Below are 22,301 nucleotides of genomic sequence, written 5' to 3'. Positions count from 1 at the left end.
ATTTAAATTGCCTTTTGCAATTTTACCATTTGAGGATTAGCATCTACTAGAGTAAGAGTCTAAAAACCTTTGTGACTGAGGAAAATAATATTACATGGGTAATTTTTAGTTATTCACTACCATATATTGGAACTAAATAAACATAAAAATTCCCTCGGCTCAAAGGTAAGAATAAAGGACAGTGACCGAGCTGCATGAGCAACTTTACTGTCTGAGTCCGTATTCGGAAGGAAGCGATTCCATAATATGCCACACCAACAATTAAGTTATTGTTCCCAGGTCATCATGCCCACAATCTATCTCGCTACGCTTCCCAACGGTTTAAGTTTGCTTCTGTGTGCAATTGAACAAAGTGTTCTATCAGAGGAATCAAATTATTAAGATATATCTATGACTCTGTTGAATGGGACAAAGTAATTTGAGAAATCAAATTAAATCACAGTTATTGATGATACAGGAAATAGGAGAAGACCTTCGGCCACTTCACCATCACAGCTGCCATGTAAAGGAGCAGCTTGAAGGAAACAGTGACTCAGCCACTCCCAGGCTGTCATAGCTAACCACACACGTGGCGCCACACCTGCGGGGAAAAGCCACCTCCACAGACCAAGAATGCTTCATTGAAGTGTGTGCATCCAAGTCCCTGCAGCAAAACTCTGTCCTACCAAGAGTCACCCCAGTTAATTAATTAATTTTTAATCAGTGAAATCATGAGCAATTTCTCAATATGGTTACAACATTTGTGCAATCTAACTAATAATTGTGTTTCCATGTATTCTGTAATATTGTGTGTATTCTAAAATAGCCCACAGAATATCTTTAGAGTAATATATATATATATATATATATATATATATAGTTTATGTTTAATGGAAATTACTTAGCAGCTAACTAGTATTGATAATTTGTTTAAATTTATAAATTTATTCCTGACAGACTCTTTCAGTATTTATGACAGTTTAAAATAATATAACTTGGAAATCTATAATTTAATTCTATAAGTGGCATTGATACTTTTCAGATGAATAGCTCTATGGATTTATATTCATCTATATAATCATTTTTCTTTTTTAAATCTACCTTTTATTTTTTCCTAGGAATCACTCTAGAATAATAATCTAAAGTGAAAAAGCATGACATGCTTCATTTATTGAATGGCATGTCTTTATGAATAAGCCTTTATATACGGCCAAAAGCATCAGTAATCCTAACGTATAGTAAAAATGTTACAAATTATAAATAAATACACTATTGCATTTACATTAAATATAACAGAAGTTTATTAAATGATGCTTTTAGAATCCAACCATTGTTAAAATAGTCACAAAAATCTCAGAACCCTTTTTCTCAGCGCTAGAGACTGGAGAACTTTGGGGGGGGGGGGGCGGGGGGGGGCGGTGGCGGCGTGAAGGAAGCGCAGAAGAGGAAAAAATTCACCCTGAGTGACACGGCAAGTGATCAGGGAATCAGTGGAACAGACTGAATTACAGAGAAGTTAGTAGCCTGCTGATTTCTAAGTACTTGACCACACTATTAGAATCATTCTCTCAAAAAGAATGGATTAATTTAAAAGTAAAGTGGTACATTCTGCAAAATTATCTCATCTGCTTCACTAGGTGAAAATGATTACAAAAGGAATGGGAATGAACTATCAAAAACATTTCACTAGAAAATTGAACTGATAAGATAACAGCGAGGCTGAGGATGAAAAGTACCCTCTGAAGGGAAATCAATGGGAAGTAATAACAGATCCTTTCATCTTCTTGAAAAATGCGCGGGTGCAAGCAGATCTATTTCCATACCTCCACTTTCAATTTGTAGGCATCTCAAATAGCACGATTAAAAACAAATTTTAGCTATATATTTTGCAAATTCAACCAGCAACTAGAATTTGTTCTAAAGTAATAAAGAATTGGCTACCTATGGTGTGGTGGGTCCCGTAACAATTTTATTGAGAAAATAATTGAAGCTAATGCAGTTCAGAACATTGTGGCGTGTCAATGTGCTGGAACAGAGAATGGCTGTTCTTCTTAGCAGTTAGCACCAGAATCCTTTATTAGGGGCACCCTTTTCCATTAGAAGAAGAAACCACTTTGCAAAACGTAAAAGAGAGGAGAGAGGGAAGAGAGGAGCTGGGGTGAGCTCTGCTTGGAGGAACAGCCCAGAAGCAGAACCACCCCAGACTGGCTGCGCTGACAGACACAGGGGAAAAGATTTGGTGCATTTATCAATGTGGCAGGGCCAATTCATGAAGATACATCTGTAGGGGTTAGGGGTACATGAAACAGAACCTCCTTCACCTTCTGTACGAATCCAAGGCAAACCCTACTGAGCACATATGCCTTTGGAGCAAATGGATTTTTTCCTAGTAAATCTGAAACATCCCCAAACATACTCCTCTTCCACTGTTTCCTAGACCTTTTACAAAATTTGGGAGGGAAAATACTATGTCCACTATGTACAAATCTCACTTCTGAGTAATTTTCCTAAAATAAAAACTGTGTGAATACACATATATTTCTTTTAAGCCTTTCCTCATGGCTTTTGAACAATGTTTCTTGCCCAAAAAAGGCTGGGGGGGGGGGGGGCAAAGAAGAAGAATACAGTCACAGAAAGCAAGCCATGAAATGCTGCATCTTTGTACATGATTTTGGATGCATAATTAGAAATTTAGCTGCTTAGATTATATTAAGGACTGCACCACTACATTTTTACAAGGTTCATTAGCCTAATTACACACTTAATTAAAACAAACTCAGACACACATGTTAACATTTTCACTTCTAAGTATAAATTACAACCAATGATAAAACTGAAAATTAAGTAACAAATGTTTTATTGACATCTAAATTGGCTGAGCAAGTCTGAGTTTTGGGTTGATGATGTAAACTCCCACAACTGCCACCCAGCTGTATGGAAATGATCACAGTTCATCTTAATAAAAGTTGACACAGTATAAACACCACAACCGTAGTGAAGGCAGAGTAGAATGAGCAGAATGGGATCCCATCAAGAAGACCTCTCACCTCGCCGAGTAATGACCATGAAGGGCCAGCGTTACCTACATTTGATCCCTGAGGACCACAGCCACCGTCATTGTGGACACTAGCAGAAGAGAGTTAAAGGAATTCCAAGTTAAAATAAAATCTCAATTCTTTTTTTATCTTTAATGGATGACATGAAGTAGACCAAAACAAAGTAAGTAAAAATAGAGAATTCTTCCAGATTAGGGCAGAAATGACAGGAATCATACTAATACATTTAAAGAAGCAAGATTTATCTAAATGTAAAATACAACTTTTCTCTCCAAAACAAATGCATTTATATGGTCGTTTATTAGAACAAACAAGTCTGAAGCTGAGAATGCAAAATTGAAAACTTTCAGACAAAAGGCTACAGATTCAGTAAATAAAGTTAAATTGTCTTTTTTCAAAAGCAATTAAAAGTACTCAAAGTTCAAGAGCATATTTATTCTTTTAAAAGTGATATTCAATTTTAAAAGTCTACAGTGAACTGAAATATACAACCCTCCAATTTAGCTGTTCCTAACCCCAAGCCAGTTCCACGAAATTCAAATTGGCTGTAATTCCTCATTAACATATGCACTCAACTAACGAAACAAGGGCGGACAGAGATTCTTACATTTACGATATAACAGTAAATTCTTATCTCAGATTCATGATATAAGAGACAAGTGATCATGTGCCACTACTAGATAGACTCATCAGCACCTCCACAGACAACCAGAACACCAAGCAACATGGAGGGAATTATAAGGCACAACAGGAAGACAAGTGGAAGACAAAAAATCATTCTTATTAGCTACCACCGCCAAGTACCTCGCTAAACGTATTTTACATGTATTTTATAATGACACGTATTTTCTTACTTAAGCCATACAAAGTCATAAGAGTGTTGCATCCCTCAGACGTGAAGACTGAGGCTAAGGAAAGCTAACTGGCCCAGGCCACACTTACCAAAAACACAGAGCCGGGTTCTGTCCCCAGTACCTCTGGCCTCAGAACCTGAGCTGCTCCCAACAAGCCCTCTGCCAAGAACACGAAGACTCAGCACGTGGCCAAGTCAGTGACTGAACGACACGGAGAGGCCATACAACATTCTAACTAGAGATTCTGGAAGGAAAATGGACCTTTGGTTTTGATGTGTTATGGGGAAAAAGTGATAAAGTCTAGGTTAGATGAACTAAGGGTTATAACTAACAATAACTATAACCGTATACATCTTAGTAAGAGAAGCCAAGCTCAGATTTTGACTGAATAAGTAAGTAGATGAATACGTTACTTCTCAAGACTTTCCAAAGATGTTTGCTAACTACTCCTGTTGACAGAATAAAGACTTCATAAAAGGTTTAGTTTTTGAGGAAAATTATTCAATATGTGCATCGACAATGCAGAAAACAAACATATTTCAATCATTTTCTACATTAATCTGATCACAGGAATATGTATTTTCCAATAGAATCACTTTTATTTCAACTCAAAAACCTTAAACATTATAAAATATTTTTTTAATTTTAGGTATATGATTTTTTTTAATGGTGGAATTTATGGACAGTAATGTAAGTAAGAAAAGAGTCAAGGGGAAAAAAATCATGAAAAGAAACTTTAACACAGCAATTGAAAAAGCTTGGTGTTGACCCTTCACCTGATAATATTAAATTGAAGATAAAAGGTTGAAAAAATCATTTGGGATAACAATCAGAATTAATCAGACAAATCAAATGACTGTACATCCGTAAAAAGGAAGGTGAGAAGCATTTGCCAGCAGGAGCCAGTACTGGAAAGCTAGAAACACACAGTCCCCACCCCACCACCCATTACAGACTTTAGATTTTTCCTTAAGTCTCATGATTGACAATCAGACATTGGGAAGAAGAGTTCTGTGAGTACTTATTACTAACTGGAGGACGTTAAATGAGGTTTTTTCTATTTCCCTTCTTCCAGGGGAATTCTTTAGAATTAGGGGAGTATGTTGGTGGGAACTAATATATAGTTGCAATAAAGACGCTTTCTTATCAAACAGGAAGTGGAAATGAAGTTTGGGACTCTTGCCCCCCTGATAATGTGAACAGGAAACAGGAGAAGAAATTTTAGATATGAAAAATATTAGAATGCAAACTCCATGATGGGAGGCATTCTTATTTGTTTGGTTCTCTAGAGCAGGACTGGCAATCAGGGCCCAGGAGCCACCTGTTATGTAAATAAAGCTTTATTGGGGCAGTAATGCTCATTTGGTTATATATCCTCAATGGTTGCTTTCATGCTACAATGACAGAATTGAACACTTGCACTAGAAACTTGGTGGCCCACAATGCCAAAAATACTGAATATTTGGTCCTTTACATAGAGTCTGCCAACCCTTGATAAGTGTATGCCTAGAACCAGGAAGAGCACCCAGGAGGGGTCCAGCCCCAGGCCTGAGCAGTTAAGTTCGCACACTCAACTTCACCCGGGGTTCGCCAGTTTGGACACTGGGCGCGGATCTACACGCCACTCATCAGGCCATGCTGGGGCAGCATCCCACAGAGAAGAACTAGAATGACTTACAACTAGGATGTATAACTATGTGCTGGGGCTTTGGGGAGGGAAAAAAAAAGAAGAGTTCCTAGGAGATACTAGATCTTTAGAAAACTTGCTTACTAAAATAAACATACAATCACTGTTTGAATCAGAATAGATACTGAGATAGAAAATTCCAAGGGCCACAGGTTTAAAAGAAAGAAGAACATATATAAATGGGAAATGTCCACATAGAAAAGATGTAGAAAAGCAGACTGTACTTTATGAAGAATAACATGTTTTAGCCATATTTGTTTCCATGGGGGAAAAGATTTAGAACATCTACTACAAGTCAGACTGTGGAGTCCAGGGAGAAGACTAATATTCATCCACTCACATTTCTTGAAACCCTTCAGCAATGTCTCCATGTTATTATGGAGTCTCGCGGGCCCTTCACCAGGCACCCTCTCACAATCGCTCAGTGCTCTCTTCCAACACCTTCTGTTTCAAATCAGTGACACAGTGTTTCTCACCAAATCATGCACACTTACATGCAGCATCTTCCTTTCATACAGTCTCTTCCTAGAAAAAATATCTTTCCCGAGCATCACCAGCATAGTCCTCTAGCTCCTCCAAAGGGCAGACCAAGTCCCATCGCTCCACCAAGGGTTGGCCCCACGTCCCAGTCCACAGTGCTGCTCCCTCCCAATCCCCACGGCGCACGAGCATGGAGTTCTTTGGACACACAGCATGGATCTTTTCATCTACGTGTTTCTCAATTAGACTTTAAACCCCTTAAAACCAAATATAAAACCTTATAATCTCATAAGCCCAGCCCCTATTTCAGTATACAATTTTATATCTTGCTTTTTAAATACTTAACATTGAATTACATCATAATCATATTCCTAGGCGATTAGAGACCTCAGGAAAACTCACTATCTATCAAGCCAGGATATGTCCTGATTGTTTTATTTCCAATATAGCAGGGCCATAGCTGATACGGATAGTCATGGGTTCATTCATTCCTGTACTGAGTAAGCTTTACTGAGCAATGTCTATGGGTAAGGTCCTAGAAATACAAAGACATAAAGCACGGTTTTTCTGCCAAAGGAAATGACAATTATTTGGCATAACCTTCCTGAAAGTAGCAGCATTTGTGATTTAAATAAGGAGATTATGTTTGACATTTAAATCAGGAGGAAATGAAATTATATGTGTGAAGTGAAAATTGATTTCAAGGTAATGAAACTGTGAATAAAGAGCTCTGGGTGGGGATCAGTTAACTTTGTTTTTGAACAACATACAAGATGATGACTAAAGAAAAACAGCATCGGGGGAAGATAATGCTACCATTTCTACGCATTTAATTGTCTTTGTTTCTAGGTATCTGAGGCAGGCGTTGGGGGATGAGCAGCAACACGCCTATTGTCACTGATGCCCCCAATCCAGGAACAACAGCCAGCCTACCCTAGAAACATGGCTATTTTAAATAGGCCACAAGATTCCTGTTCCAAAAACTGGATTATACCTCAGGCCACAGTTATATTTAAGTGGATTTAAAAATTTCTCTAATATTGACTTCACATTTTTCCTATTTTCCTGAATTATACTTGATATTTGAGAAGTTGTGCATTGTGTTTCTTCTCTTTACAATATATAATTCCCATTCCGCATTGTTCCTTAGACTTTGTGATTATGAAATCTGAATCAGAATGCAATACTGACATATATGTGTCACTTTTATAAAAATAAGTATTCACTAAGTGTTATTCAATTAGTTATATCTCCAAAACTGAGAAGGCCCAAGCATGACTGGAATTATATACAAGGGAAGTTATTCTTGGAAACTTCAACTGACTCCCCATGAATATGTATTCTGGTATTCCCACTAGGTATATGTGCAATTTCTTCACAAGTTCCACTTAATTTCTGCCTTTCTGCTATACTGCACTGCTTAATTTACCCTTGCAGCCACCATGGAGTTGATGAAGCTCCCTTTAGAAGCTGTCATCACATTTAAAATCATCTTCCGCAACAAGCCAGCTTCAGTTATCTAATTTAGAAATTTCTTCTCTATCAGCTCACAGAACACCTATTATGTAACTATATCAACATTTACCACATAATTATAATTATGAGATTTCTTGGCTATCACTCCATCTTGATCGCAAATCCCTGGAAAAAGATTCTGTCCTGTTCATCTTTGTTTCCTAGCACCTACTACAGGAATTACCACGCGGTAAGTGTCAGGAAGGTTCTGACTGAATGAGGAGAATCCACTTGTAAGCATTTCTGAGAACAAGGGAGATGGGCCTCTCTGGATCCTGACCACCAGCATCTGTGACTCTGGGTGGCTTGCCTGCTTTTTCCCTGCCATTGTCAACCTAACTCTGAAGAACCATTACTGTCAAGTCCAACAAGAAGCTTAAAGACGCAAATCAGGTGCTGGAAAAAACATATATATTTCTGTTCTGTTTCCCAATATGAAAACTGGTGATGCCTAAAAAGGGTTTATAAAGAATCTGATTTTATTAATCTGCTTGTCCCTTATACAGGAAAGCTACACAAGAATTTCTCCATTAACTGCCAAATCAACAGAGATTAAAAATGACTCAGCTGTCAAACAGCTTCTAGCCCTACACAGGGACACTAGTCTACTCGAATGTGTTCTGTATATTGAAACTAATTACCATGGCAACCAGTAACTGGGGTGGATTGTGTGAAAGGCCTCTCATTGATTAATCTCTAGTAGGCTTATTTTTCTATCTTATTCTCCTTTTGCTTTAGACTTTTCATCTACTTATTTTACCCTAACATCCTTTCACACTGAGGTAGAAAATGTGTAATAAATGACAGAAAATAACTTGTTTGCAATTGAAATACTAGCTCAAAGCTGGTACCTACACAATTAAACCTCATTTGTGATGAGTTATATTCCACAGGCAGTTAAAGGCACATTAATATTGAGAAGCAATAATCCACACATTTTACCTTATCTTTTTTTTGTTCATGAAATAAATGGAAAAAAGGTTTAACTTTTGAGGTCCTTTAAAATTATATTTTTTTAAAGGAAATAAAGGCAAGAGCCATTTTGAAAACAACTAAGATTGTTTAATTGGAAGTTCTTTGAAGAAATTTCAATGCTTCCCCAGAGTTCAAAAATTTTAAAAAGGAGGAGGAGAAAAAAAGCGAAAGCAGCCAGCTCTGTGACTATAACAAGGACCGTCCCACACTCACAGGGGCGTTCACATCCTGTTACATCACACCAACAATGGAGCCCCCAACTCCAGCAGAGTTCCGGGTAAGTCAAAGACTCAGCTTCAAGACATCCCATAAAGCATGTGCTTCACCAAGCAGATGAAATCTGGACTCGCCACAGTTAGGGACATATAGCAGGAAGGCAGTACAACTGTTCAAATAATCACTTAAAAAAGGACACCGATAATTTAGTCATACGCCATAACTGCTATTCCATCTGTCTTTTACAGCATGCTAGATGCTTACAGCTCCTCGGCAACAGGTACGCCATGTTCTAAGTTCTCAGTCCCCGGTCTAAGGCTACTTTGCAGCTTCCCCCAGAGTAAACGATGTTAAACTAAAAAAGTAACATGATAATAATAACAAAAGAAGAAGTTCAAATAAGGAGCCAAATAGTTCATAAATCTTTTTCACTGGGTAATCATTAGATGGGTAAATGAGAGAATGCAATTAAACTTCAACAGGTTAACCAAGTGCAGGTAAAGCTTCTGGGGAAGGATGTGGGATGTGTTTCACGTGATGTAGATGACAGAGGCCCCCCCAACCATTAGTTGCAAAATCAATTCATAGTATTTGAATACATCAAAACAAACAAACAATACTTCTTTCACAGAAGAAAAGCAGCAGAATAAAAGAAATTCATATAACATTTAAAGTATTTAAGAATATATGTTCTACAAAGTAATGAAGTCATATTAACAAACAGTAGAAAATTTTGACGTTTGAGTGTGCAGAGATTGAAGGCAAGGAGGCACAAGCCACATGGTGGGAAATAAATCTATAGCTTGTCTAATTTTTTTAAATTGCAAATATAATGATAAAAATCTTATAAAATTAAACTAAAACATAAAAGTGAATTTAAAATGTATCATTTCCTAAGTTATGAAGATAATTTTTATTGGATAAAGTTTTCAAGAAAATTGCTTTAAGCTCTCCCGCAAATTCAGCTGGAGTTGTGACTATAAAGACTATAAAGTCTATCACCAATTTACCGCAAAGTACAATGTTTGCATGGATGTGATGAACAATAAAATTATTAGGATAATTTAAATGCTTGACTTCTTCATCAGCCTAAGTGCTGTCTGTGATTATGATGGATACGGATGAATGAAGCAGCAGTTGCCCCCAAATGAAAATGTTTCTATTGAGCATATGCTAAATCCACACCACTCTATATCTGAGCATAAATGAACAGAAAACACTCCACATTACGAGTCAATTAAAAACCTCCAAGATACATTACCTGCCGCCTCGAGCACTGAAAGGCACTACATGGATTCCCAGAGGCCCTCCATCGTTGGAGACTTGTACGAGCTTTACCATATCACTGTGAGACAATGATGAATGAGGGAGCATGAACATGGACTGTAAACAAACCAAAACCAAAACCAAACAAAACCAAAAACCACAACAACACAGACACACAAGAAACAAGGAAGGGAACAAAACGAAAATCCCACCAGCACACACGCATATACATACACATTCTGGAACAGAAGCATGGCGATGGAAGCAACACTGAACACCACATACCTGAACGCTAGTCTGACGGCATGGAGGGAGAGCAATCATCAGAAATAACTACATCAAAAATGACCCAGAACCAGTCCTTTCGGACCACACTCTTCTGTGTGACACAGGTACACGTTTTGCCAGTCAAATCTCCAGACGTCCACTCAAAATTTTCCATCCCAATATCTGTTTCAAGGACTATGACGATTGACTGAATAAAGGTGTTGCAGCTGCAGAGCACTTTATAATTTACCAAGTGCTCCCACATATGTCACATCATTGACCTTTCCAATAACCCAAGAAGGTCAAAGTTTGCCCCTGTAGGGGCGAGTCCAGATGCGATCCAGCTATCCCTACTTCCCACGGCTCCACAACAATTCAGCGTCACCATTTCCTACACTGCTGTGAGAATACCGTAAGTGCAGGTTATGAAACTCCTTTCTCAAAACCAATAGTTATCTGCTAAAAATCTTCATAAAATTGTAATTGAACTTCAAAGTCATGAAGCTATTTATTAAGTAACATGAAGTTACTTCTATCACATAACTAAAGTACTTTACTATTAATATAATAATAGCAATTATTTTACATTTTTATTTATTAATGAAAACTAGTAATTTGGAGAATGTAAATTTTTTAAACCACTTAAAGGAGAGTTTACTTTCTTCGTAGATGTTTCCGTGTATGTGTGTATCGCATAGAAATCTAAGCAGCACTCATCTAACAATCAACATTTGGAAATAGTATTTCAATTAAATATCTAGTTTAAGCAACCTGGACAACTATAAATGATTACCAATGGATTTGATAAAGATCACAGTGTAGTTTTTAAATAATGGAAAATGCCAATTCTTCAATTGTATTTCTTAAATATAAACCTGATACTATGAATGTCCTGGTTATACAATACAAACGCTAAAGAAAATCAAAGGTAAGGATATCAAATAAAAACAAAACTGAAAATATGTGCAGAAATCTACGGTACATAACTACATACAGCAACTAAGACAAAATAAAAATTTTGCCATACTGACAAAATATTTACTAAACTAATACTATTTAAATGGATTTTAATTTTTTTTTATATTTTCATAGAATTTTGTAACATCCTATTTTAGATACCATTAATATCATTTGAACATGTATTTAATGATAGGATTGTCAATTAAGAATAATATGGTAACCTTAATAAATTTCTTTGTTTCCACAGTCTTTCTAAAAGGAATTATGACATGGCAAGTATTTCTTAGATGTAAATACTTAGAGAGTGCTGGGCACTGTATCTGCAAACATAATCCGATTCTAGCGCCGATTTAACCTCACTGAGAAAGTCCTTCGAGCCTTCCCTCAGAAGACCAAGAGAAGACAGAGTTAAGAGTTTGAATGTTAATACCTAGACCTTCCAACTTTTACCCAAAGTCGAAGAAAAAGGTCAGAATGACTGCCCATCAATGGAAGAAGTTCTGAGAAGACCTTCCATGTAGACATGTCAATACTTAAGATAATTGTAAAGTTGTGATAATCTAGGAAAGTTTTTCTTTGTCCTCTCATACTTAAAATCTTGTTCAAGGTTCCTAAACTACGACTTCTAAGTTTTCATCAAATATCTTGAAAGATTCTATTTCTTCCAAAAAATATATACTAAAACAACTAATGCTTAATGACCCAACTGGTTTTCCAAGTAAAGGATATCTACAATTTGTTTTGTAATTTAGCAAGGTTGAAGAACAAACCAAAATACTGACATACAAAGCAAGGCGAAAACAGTTACAGTGCTGTTAACATGACAAACATTTTCAATCAAATACTATTAAATTATAATATAAAATAGTATTTGCCAAGGTATGAAACTTGGGACAGGTACACGTGAATCCCCATGCTACACTTTTTACGTCAGATAATTAACTCAACAGATGAAAAATGCTCATTGGAAAACAAGCCAACGCAAGGCATATTTTTAACTAAGCACACACATTCCACATGCCATATGCTTTTGGAATACTTGCTGTTATCAGTGATGCTACATGTATATTACAAATTTAGTTAAAACCATCAGTAACTTACTCCAGAGAAAAGTTGGGTATGTTCTCCAAACCAGTGTCAGCATGTCCGACGGGTTCAACACGGCTATTGTCTTCTTCTGTCCCGTCCTCATCCTAGACACAGCACAACACAAACAGGAGGACACTCTGTGTTAGGTTTCTTTCTACAAAGTGAAGGAAACTGGGTAAAACTGGGGTCTAAGAGGCATTACGATCATGTTAACTAGGTCTTTCCTGTAGGGAGGATGACCTTTAACCATAGATGGGTATATGTATATGAAAAGCTACATTTTAAAGCAATAGTCTTTTGAGTTAGCATATCCCAGGAAGTGAACAAGAAACCACGCAGTACAGACAGAAAACACTGCAGCTTCTACTTATGGTAACTTTCTTATTTTTTTTCACTTTTTGCTGTATGTTTTAAGAATTAATTACATATTACTGCAATGCTATTTTAATAAATAAATGTATATGACTCTGGGGATGCATGTTTAAGATTTTTACTAATCCAAAAGTTGAGACCGTTATAAAGCTTAACGACTACCAAGATCTTCAAAGTTGTGTTTGTCAGTTCCCTTGTCAAAATGAGCATGCAGTACATACACCCCTAGGTTTAAATCCTTCATCCCATGAAATTGCACACACAGTTACCCTAAGCCAGTTAACAGATTATGTCGAGGCAGCTGTAAAGGCATTTAGTCTCAGCCATAAAGAACCACTTCTGTTGACTTCCAATATGAAGGACCAAGCACAGGGAAAGGCATGAACATCAACCCAGTCAACTCCCACCTTTTATTCTTCTTTTTACAAAGCAATATTTTGTAAAATGATGTGCCCCCATGTTGTAAAAGTTGAGGACGTATGCTGGTACTCCAAAAGGTGCACGTGCAACAAATGTGATGGTTCATAAAAACAAATCAAATGCCACCCAGGAATACGCCTTGCTTTATAATCTTGGCCATTATCTTTGCACCAAGGAGATCACTAACAGTTAAGTTGGCTTTTCAGGATCATTTGAATAATGATCAACATGCCTGTCTGATATCAATGGTCTTATTTACCAAATTAGAATATTCAGAAAAGACTCAGAATCTCCAAACACAGTGGCTGGAGGCTCACGTGTGCTTCGCCTTGGATCCACGGTGTCGCCTAGTAGGTACTCTGTAAATATTTTACAAGCGTAAACAAAATCATCCTTAGGAATCTCTGGGGTAATAAGTTTCCAAATACAAATAAATAAAATTTATTTAATCTATTTCTTGGAAACTTATGTATTTATGTATACTTAGTTTTATCCTTTCTACTACATAAATTTGATAACAGTGATTTTATATGTAAACTTATTAAACCACCTATATGAGAGTCCACTATTAAAGAAAAATTCTATATTTTTAATCATGTATTTGAGAGACTCATAGTAGAAATTTATATGCCGTCAATGGAGACATCAATCAACAAAATGATAAGCAAAGGTTAGAGGTTCAAGACACAGGGTCAAACAATATTTTAAATTATTGAAGCAATATTAAGGCAAGACAGAGCAGTTGGTAATGCCCAAATGACATTTCCTCTGAGAATCTACCAAAATAAGAAGCTGATCGCACTGAGGTTTTCTGTGAGTTGTAGGCAGGCTCCGTGCGCCCTCAATGGTGGTGTGCTGCATGAAGCCAAGCTACCAGAAGACTGATGCTCCTGTGTTTGAGAGGCTCTAATATGCACTTCTTAGGCATCTATCTCTTTTAAGCACCAGCACATACTACATTTCAAAGGTTAACTAGCATCTTGAATCTGCCTAAGAATGTAAACAAGAACTCCCAAAATTATGCTTTCCCATTGCGAGTGGGGAATAGGGAAGAGAGCAAAGTGATCCTTTCTAAATCAGATGGAAAACATTAAAAAAATCTTATAAGTCAAGGACATTTTGTTTCAGGATTCATTAATAATTTAAGCACCACTGAAATGCCACCACGATATATAACCAGTTGAAACACCTAAGTTGCACTATGAAACAGCCACATAAATGAAATGCCCCAAACTACAGTGATAAAACAGTAACTGATAATTTCCACATTCATTGTTCCCACAGTGGCTATTATCAGGCCCCCAAGCGCATGTAGAATATTATTTCATGCAGCTGCATATGGTGTTCAGTTTACATTGTAACATTCACTGCCCTGAGGCTCAGCTGCAATTGCTGTGGGAACCACAGGTTAGAATTTCCCAACTTCTGGATGTGTGAATATCAGCTCCTCTATTGCTTTATTTTGTTGTTCTGTACTTTTTTAAAGCTGTGACAGAACAGTTACTTTTAGCAAGAGTTATACACTGAATTCCATTATAACCATAGCAAATGAAGCTTAGTTACTATATATGTCAAATCAATAGTGAAAGCCTATAGGATTCATTTAAACTACACAGTGTTAAAAACTTTCCAGGCTAGTCAATATACTTTTTACTCTTTCCCTTCTCTCCATTTTATAGCATAGTGTCATGGTTAAGAGCTTGGGTTCGAGAGTTAAACAGATCTGGGTATGAATACGAACTCCACCATTTCCCAATTTTATATCCTTAGGCAAGTTATACATGACTTCTTTTAAAACAAGGAACAAGAAAACATCCTCTTAGGACCACTGAGAGGAATAAGATAACCCATGTCACAAGCATAGCATGATGCCTGATACACAGTAATTGTTCAATAAATGTTAGCTGTTATTGAAAAGAGAAATAAGTAATACATGACCTATAAAACAGACTTCAATAAATGCTTTAGGCTAAATTACACAACTTTTAAGAGTATATATTCATCTATTCGTATCTTGTGCCTTGTAATACGATTTAATGTAAAACATATTACCTACTCAATTAAATACAAAATATATCATCTACATTTTATAAACTTGCATCAAACTTGCTATTTGTTGTGCTTTGCTGTATAGAAAACACTTTCATTGTAAAATGCCTTTGGAATGAGAAAACAAAAAATAAACAACTAGAGGCTGTATTCAACCAAGTAAATGACAAGAGGAGGAAACACAATGGGTTATTGGTTGAGGAAAGTGATGTCAGGAACTGTGAAGGCTCTATGATTTTACCCTACCCGAAAGCTCAAGTTAGTCTGCCATAGCTTCCTGGACACTGGCAGAAGAAATGAGGCTCCTGGGTCAAGGACAAAGGACAGTTTATTACAGCAATAGCATTAGCCAGAGCATCATCTTTTTATGCACTGGTTCCTCAAGCTAACATCCTCATAAGGTGATGCAAGGGTGGCCAGAGGACACTGCACGCAAAGAAGAAAGCTGAGCTCAGGGAACCCGAACCTTTTATACAGACAGTAAGCATGCCTGCTTCTTGCTATCAAGGGAGACACTATGCCTGTCTTCCAAGGTTGTTCATATGTACATTCTTGAAAGGATAGTCCAGAAAAAAGTCCTCCATTCTCAAGATGTACAAAAATGCAAGAGAACCACAGAGAATTATCTTCCAACAACAGAAGTGTAATCTAAGTACTGCCAAATGATAGCATTTGTATAATTACTGCTAAAGTAAAACTAGGAATATCATTAACAAGTTCTCTATGACAATGTGTTCCTAACAATAACATTAAAATTCTACCAGAGGGGTCAGCCCCATGGCCGAGTGGTTAAGTTCACGCACTCCACTTTGGCGGCCCAGGGTTCGGATCCTGGGCGCGGACATGGCACCACTCATCAGGCCATGCTGAGGTGGCATCCCACATGCCACAACTAGAAGGACCCACAACTAGGGGACCTTGGGGAGAAAAAGGAAAAAAATAAAATCTTAAAATAAATAAGCAAAAACTCATTAAAAAAAACATTTCTACCAGATAAAAAAGTCATACCTTCTACATCAAGAAGAAAATTATTTTTCAGCATAGAACTCTATGCTCAACCAAACAAAAAAATCAAGCATGAAAGTTGAAAAAAATTTCCAGACATGCAAAGTCTTCACTTCCCATGGACCCCTTCACATAAAGCTATTTTTGGATGTGCTCCAGCAAAATCCAGGAAATCCAATAAAACAATGGCTAGAACTCAAGGAAAGTTCCAGAATATGGGACAGCCCAGAGAAGTGGTTTAGAGCAGCAGGATGGAGAGGTCTAGGAAGTCAATCTCCATGAGAAAAAAGAAATTAAAAATTGGGCTGATATTTTGGAACATTTGGGAAATATTTTGACTGACCTACCTGATAGAGAATGTGGGGGAAAAAATTAAGGACACATACAGAGAAAACAAAACAAATTCCAAAGAGTCAAAGCAATTAGGTTCAGGAACAACAGAAGAAAATGTGTAGGAGAAGAAATTATTCAAAGTACCTGCTTGGCTATGCAGTGAGCAATCCTTATACTGCCACACGATGTGACACTGGCTGTTGATTTAACTTAGACTTCTGATGTAAGAATACTAAGAGGACGGGAACATGGAAAGCGCAAGTGGCATAAGAGGAAAAACTCTCATCTTCCCTAACGGCAAGTCAACAGATGTCAATAACTGGTAACCAGGAAAGAGGAACATAAATATTTTATTGAGACACAGTAAAGACCAGAACCAAGATCCGCAGTAAATGAAAGTTGCTGCCTCTAGGGAGACGGACTGGGGGAAGCAGCAGGGGTACAACAGAGAGACTGCTAGTTTGTCATTGGAAGTCTTCAAGTGTTACTTATTTCATTCTGACTACATATTTGAAACACCCACCAGGGGGGAGAGGGGCTCTTTAGGTCCAACTAAATATCTACTCTCAAGACCCCAATAGGTCACCGGGGATCAGATTTACTCCAAAGGATATAGCAGGAAACCCAACTTGCCAGCAAGGCAGCATGCTGCTTTTGTCCCTGGAAGGAGTGGGTGGCACAGCTGCCCAGGAGCTCTTCTTGTGGGCCCCCATGGACAGCTCAGGGGCAGGGAGAGAGACTGGACTCAGCCGGCCGCAAGCACGACCGGGGCTTACCTGCCGCAGGGAAGCCAGCATCTCTTCTAACAACACCAGAGGCATAGCTGCTGTCAGACACTTAAACAGTTTTTAGAGTCTAGATGCAGTCTACCAATCAGAGGTCACTTTTTCCATCCAATGATAGCTATGCAATTCTTTATCAGGTTTCCAGAAAAAGGGAGCCAAAAAATAATCAGTTTAAATTCGCAGCATAAAAGGGAAAAGATTTTGTTAACCCTTTACCTATGCTATTACATTAGTAAGCAAATTTTTTAAAACGATGGAGAAGTCAGAGCAGTCAATGCAGAGAAAAGAATGAGAGAAAATGCTTGTTGATAAGCTTGGGTAAGAAGGACGAGTTTTAGACCAGGTTAGAAATTCATATTAGACAAGTGGAGATAACAGCATTATGTGAACGTATTTGTTCCCTGCTTCCGGTAAAAATTAGTAATCTTACTCTCTTCCATAATACTAATAATACAAAGGCTGACCCTCAATTGAAAAAGCCCTCAGGACCCATGGAGGATACCTTCTGAAACCCAAGCACTCACATGAACTGTGTGTTTAAGGAAACTAAGTTCGGCTAAACTCCTAATTATCTTTCTAATATCAAGAATTATCCAGTTGTATTTTTTCCCGCTTAAGTAATAACTATCTTCTCAACATTCTCAGGTTAAAAAAAAAAAGCTATCCTTAAACTTAAGTGGACGCCATCGCAAAGTAGAGGATTTTTAAGTAGAACACTTAAACATTGAATCCCGCCTGCATCACTCACCAAAGAAAACCAGATGACAAACTTTGTAACTGGCTTGTTTACAAAACAAAGACGACAGAAGCAGGCTGCCTGCTTCACAGGCTCAGGATAAAGCTCCACCCAGAGACCAACCACCGGCCTTTCTCAGTTCCAACTTGGAGTTCCAAGGAACTAGAAATTCTGAAGAGTTATTACTTGAAAGAAAAGCCAGCAATTTTAAGAAATAATTTATCATTTTAAAACATTTTATAAAATACTCAAGTTATACCTGCCTACTTAAATTTCTTGCATATCTACCTTTGATTTTTATTGTTTAGGAAGCACCAAAGGAAATAAAAGTTCTTTCTAATGGTACCCTATTAAACAGATTTACAATATTTTTCCTCAAGTGTTTTATTATTAAACTTCACAGTAAAATAATTTAATTGGTTCAACTATACTGCTACAAAAATACTCAAATAAATGGTCTTTTCATACTTTTTAGAGTATCTCCAAGATTTCCCAAACTTGAGAGACATGTTAACTATTAATGAGCTACAGTATCTCAGAGAAAACATTTATTCGGATGTTGACAGCATTAATTAAACCACTTTTGGGGGGATCACTCTTGGTGGAAAATAATTCCCAGGGAATCTGTGTCCAAGTCCCCTAAGTGTCACAGGCAAGATTCCAGAAGGCTCTTGTGTTCATGTTGCCACTACTTGATTAATTGGTCAAATCGCCAGGGAAAAGTAATTTCCCATCACATGAGGAAAACAATTGAAAACATCTGGGGGAGGAGGCCTTCGCAACTGAAAATGATAAATATATAGCAACCTTCTAAAGACACCACATCAGGAACTGTGCTATGTAATTTTACTCAATGATTATTATATTCCAGTAGAGGAAAAACATTTATGAAAAAACCCTAAGTCAAATACTTTTAAGGACAGAAAACACTAGATAATAAATAAGACCTTGTAAAATAAAAATATCTTCTTGGATTGCAGAGGGAAATTAATAGCTGCTATACTTTTAAATGCAGTGCAGTTCATTATAACATAAACTGCGCTCCATAGAACTCAGAGCTCAACACCAAATAATTCTGGATTACACGAAGAATTATTCTGTACCCATGATGCTGAATATTATATGTGACCTTCATCCCCTCGACCGGATTCCTAACATTCTCATCTCAAGCAAATACTGATCAAACGGAATGCCAAACGCCGTATTTAACACAGTCCATGAAATTTCCATTCTCACAGAAATGAAACATTTCCTGTCTTGAAACCTACACAACATGACTCCACACAACCCAAGGCAAGAGAAGAGTCTTTAAAAGAAGAACAGATGGTGCTGATCTATGAAAGCTATCTAACTACAGAGAACAACAAAAAGTGCGTATCTTTGCACCTGTTACATGCAGTGAAATCTCAAAATTAAGTTCCAAAACTATTAGTATATTATTAGGATTTGGGGGCATGGAGAAATCTTACTGGAAGATACGTAGTCTAACATCCAGTCATACACTGCAATCTCTCTCTTCACTTTCTTCTTCCATTTTTCCCGTGATCTGTGATACACACAGGAAGCCTTACACAATAATGCTAAGAATCACTCAAGTCCATAACAAACTCTAGCATCCCACCCGGCATCATCTGCCTCCCTCTTGTCCTGCCTCCTTGTGTCCCAAACAGATAACCACTCACGTATCTGTCACCACTTCAGCCATATGGAGGCCGCTTGTTTTGCACGCAGCACCCTGCACCATCCACAGTTCCCCGACCACACACCAGTGGCCACGTGCCACCCAATAGGTGACATGATTTAACCAGTCTAATCAGTCTGGTTTCAGGTGTAGCTGCTTATCAGAATAACACTCATTTGTTTTCTTTTGAACGTTCCAGAAAAAATACTCTGACTTACGGGTTGTTGAAATGTACGACTTTGTAATCTGACCAGTCTTGCCTCTCTAACAGTCACATTCTAATGCTTACTGAGGTGACATTTTGAAATGTTTTACTTTGGGGTGAAATAAGTAATACATGGGTAAGTAAACAATACTTATCTTAGTGGTATATTTAAAAATTGTCCTTTTACAAAACCATATATAACTATTTTCATTCAAAAAATCAATTTCTCCTTGGCTTAAAAATGATTTCAAAATTAACAACTGATTTATTAAGCTAGGAACTAAATTAATTTTTAAGCAAACTTATTTAAACAAGAAATAAACAAAAACTAAATTAATATTTCTTGCTAGTGATAAGCACAAATCACTTATTAAAAACTTACAAATTATAAAACGTGTAACAAAATAAAACATGGTCATTGCTAGTACATATTGAGGGCTTCTGACGGGCTAGTTACTGAAGACCCCACTTCTTTAGTCCTCAACACCGCCTCAAGTTAATCCTCCAAACAACCCTTAAACGTATTTCGATAAACAAACACAGGGAATTTTTAATGAATTTTTAGTTTGTGCGAAGTCTTTTTTCCAAACATAAATGAGCAACATAACCACGTGACAAGTTCCCAATGATCTGAGCACAACGTAGTTTGGATAATAAAAACTGTGTTGTTGACGTGCAAAATATTCCTTAATTAGGTTTACTGAGCACTCCGCATGACATTCTATCTACAGCTATCCTGGAGCCACCAGCACGTGCGGAAGTTTAACCAAGAACTGGTGTGGGGATGAGCTCTGCCCTGCCCTGCCCTTACCCATCTCACCAAGCCCTGCTCTCTGCATCTGAATAAAGGGAACAACACCTTTATCCACCTCCTTAGCTTGCTGTGATGGACCCATGGATATTACTTACCCGAAAAGCACCTTGTATGTAAAAATAAAACTTTTAGCGAAAAGAGGAAGAACCAATTTTACTAAAATCTAGAACACACCACAAAGTGTAAATACACTCTTTCATTTAATCCTCCCAACAAGGTAGCAATTCTTATTATGAAGAAGTTAGGCCTAGAAAAAAAGAGTTTATGTTTCTCTGCAGTGGCAGAGCCAGGAATTTGAATTGCATCAAGGTCTGTGGTTCCTCAGTTTCACCATGTTTTTTTCACTCTGTTTCACTCAGAAAAGAGTAACCCAGAAATATTAAGTAATAAATACGACCCTAGCCAACTAGTTAGCACTAAGGCCAGGATCTGGGAGAAAGGAAAATATAATAAAATTTATGTTGTAAACATTAAATTCTGAACATAAAATAAATGTACTTTCACATACAGTGAGAATTACTATTAAAATATTTTTGTGCAAATTTTCATTTCAGGAGAAACATAAATAATGAACATCAGGAGATCTCACCAGTGGTTCTTTGTGGGCGGCAGGATTACAACTGATTTTTACTCCGTCTTTAGAACATTAAGTATTTTTACAATGAGCATAAAATCTTTTAGAAATAAAGGCTATTTTTATAGTTTTTTTAATGTTACAAATTACTCTTATTACATAATATCACTACATTACAATTTCTCTGAAAAGTGACTCTGCAAAGAATGGAGGGCCTGGAAAGAAAACAGGACAGTCTAGGGACATAGAAAGACTGGACTGCTCACTGACGTTGATGTAGATCATATTCAATCAGTCCCAGAAACCAAACAGAGAGATTTTTTAAAAATCAGTGTTTCGGGGTAGTATTCTGGATGGCAGAAGAGTTTAAGATGAGAGAAAGACTGGTAAAATGCCATATCAAATAAATTAGATAATTACAAGAAGTTTCAATTAAACAGAATCAAAGAAAGAATGAGATAGGAATGAGCAAGAGTCGCTTGGCAAATCCATCGCTGGGCTCTGTGGTCCACAAACCCTAACAGGGCTTTCAACAGGGACCGAGATACTTTCGCCCCTTTCCCTTCAATGATAAATACATATCTCACCATTACTAATTTTGAAGGGCTTATTAAGAAAACATTTTGCAGGCCCCAAAGTTCCACACTTCATTATTTTAAATTGTTAATAAACAAGTAAAGAGCAACACATGGGTCCTATATCAAAATCCACTCATGTAAACATATAGTAGAATTTGCACTGGTTTATTACTTTCCAATGCAATATTATAATTTCATAAATGCAATGTAGTCATTAACTTATTTGAAACCAGTAAATGCCTTCGATAAAGTAAATAGCTTTCAAAAAAGAATCTCGCTTTCACTCAATTTTCTAGCTGAATTTAACGAAGACAAAGCCAGTCGGTAGACCTCCCGGGGATCAAGAGATTGTGTTCTCTCAAATAAAATGAAAGCTAGTATATGTTTGACACAAGGTACGGGGCA

General features: G+C 37.2%; 1 protein-coding gene across 50 annotated transcripts in view; it reads right to left on the bottom strand.

Annotated features, from left to right (window-relative positions):
* PARD3 (par-3 family cell polarity regulator) overlaps positions 1 to 22,301 on the bottom strand; it is a 614,608-nt gene that overhangs the window by 253,811 nt on the left and 338,496 nt on the right. For 47 of the 50 annotated variants that reach the window (XM_023631920.2, XM_023631918.2, XM_023631922.2 and 44 more), the window contains 2 exons: positions 12,357 to 12,448; positions 10,024 to 10,107 (listed from right to left, as the gene is read on the bottom strand). In XM_023631920.2, the coding sequence (XP_023487688.1) occupies positions 10,024 to 10,107; positions 12,357 to 12,448 (176 nt within the window). The remainder of the gene's footprint in view (positions 1 to 10,023; positions 10,108 to 12,356; positions 12,449 to 22,301) is intronic. The other 3 variants (XM_070255190.1, XM_023631909.2, XM_070255178.1) reach the window with 1 other exon arrangement.

The sequence above is a fragment of the Equus caballus genome, chromosome 29 (assembly GCF_041296265.1).
Source record: "Equus caballus isolate H_3958 breed thoroughbred chromosome 29, TB-T2T, whole genome shotgun sequence".
NCBI lineage: Eukaryota > Metazoa > Chordata > Mammalia > Perissodactyla > Equidae > Equus > Equus caballus.
The sequence above is the reverse complement of the archived record's forward strand: the minus strand, read 5'-3'. Positions and strand labels throughout refer to the sequence as shown.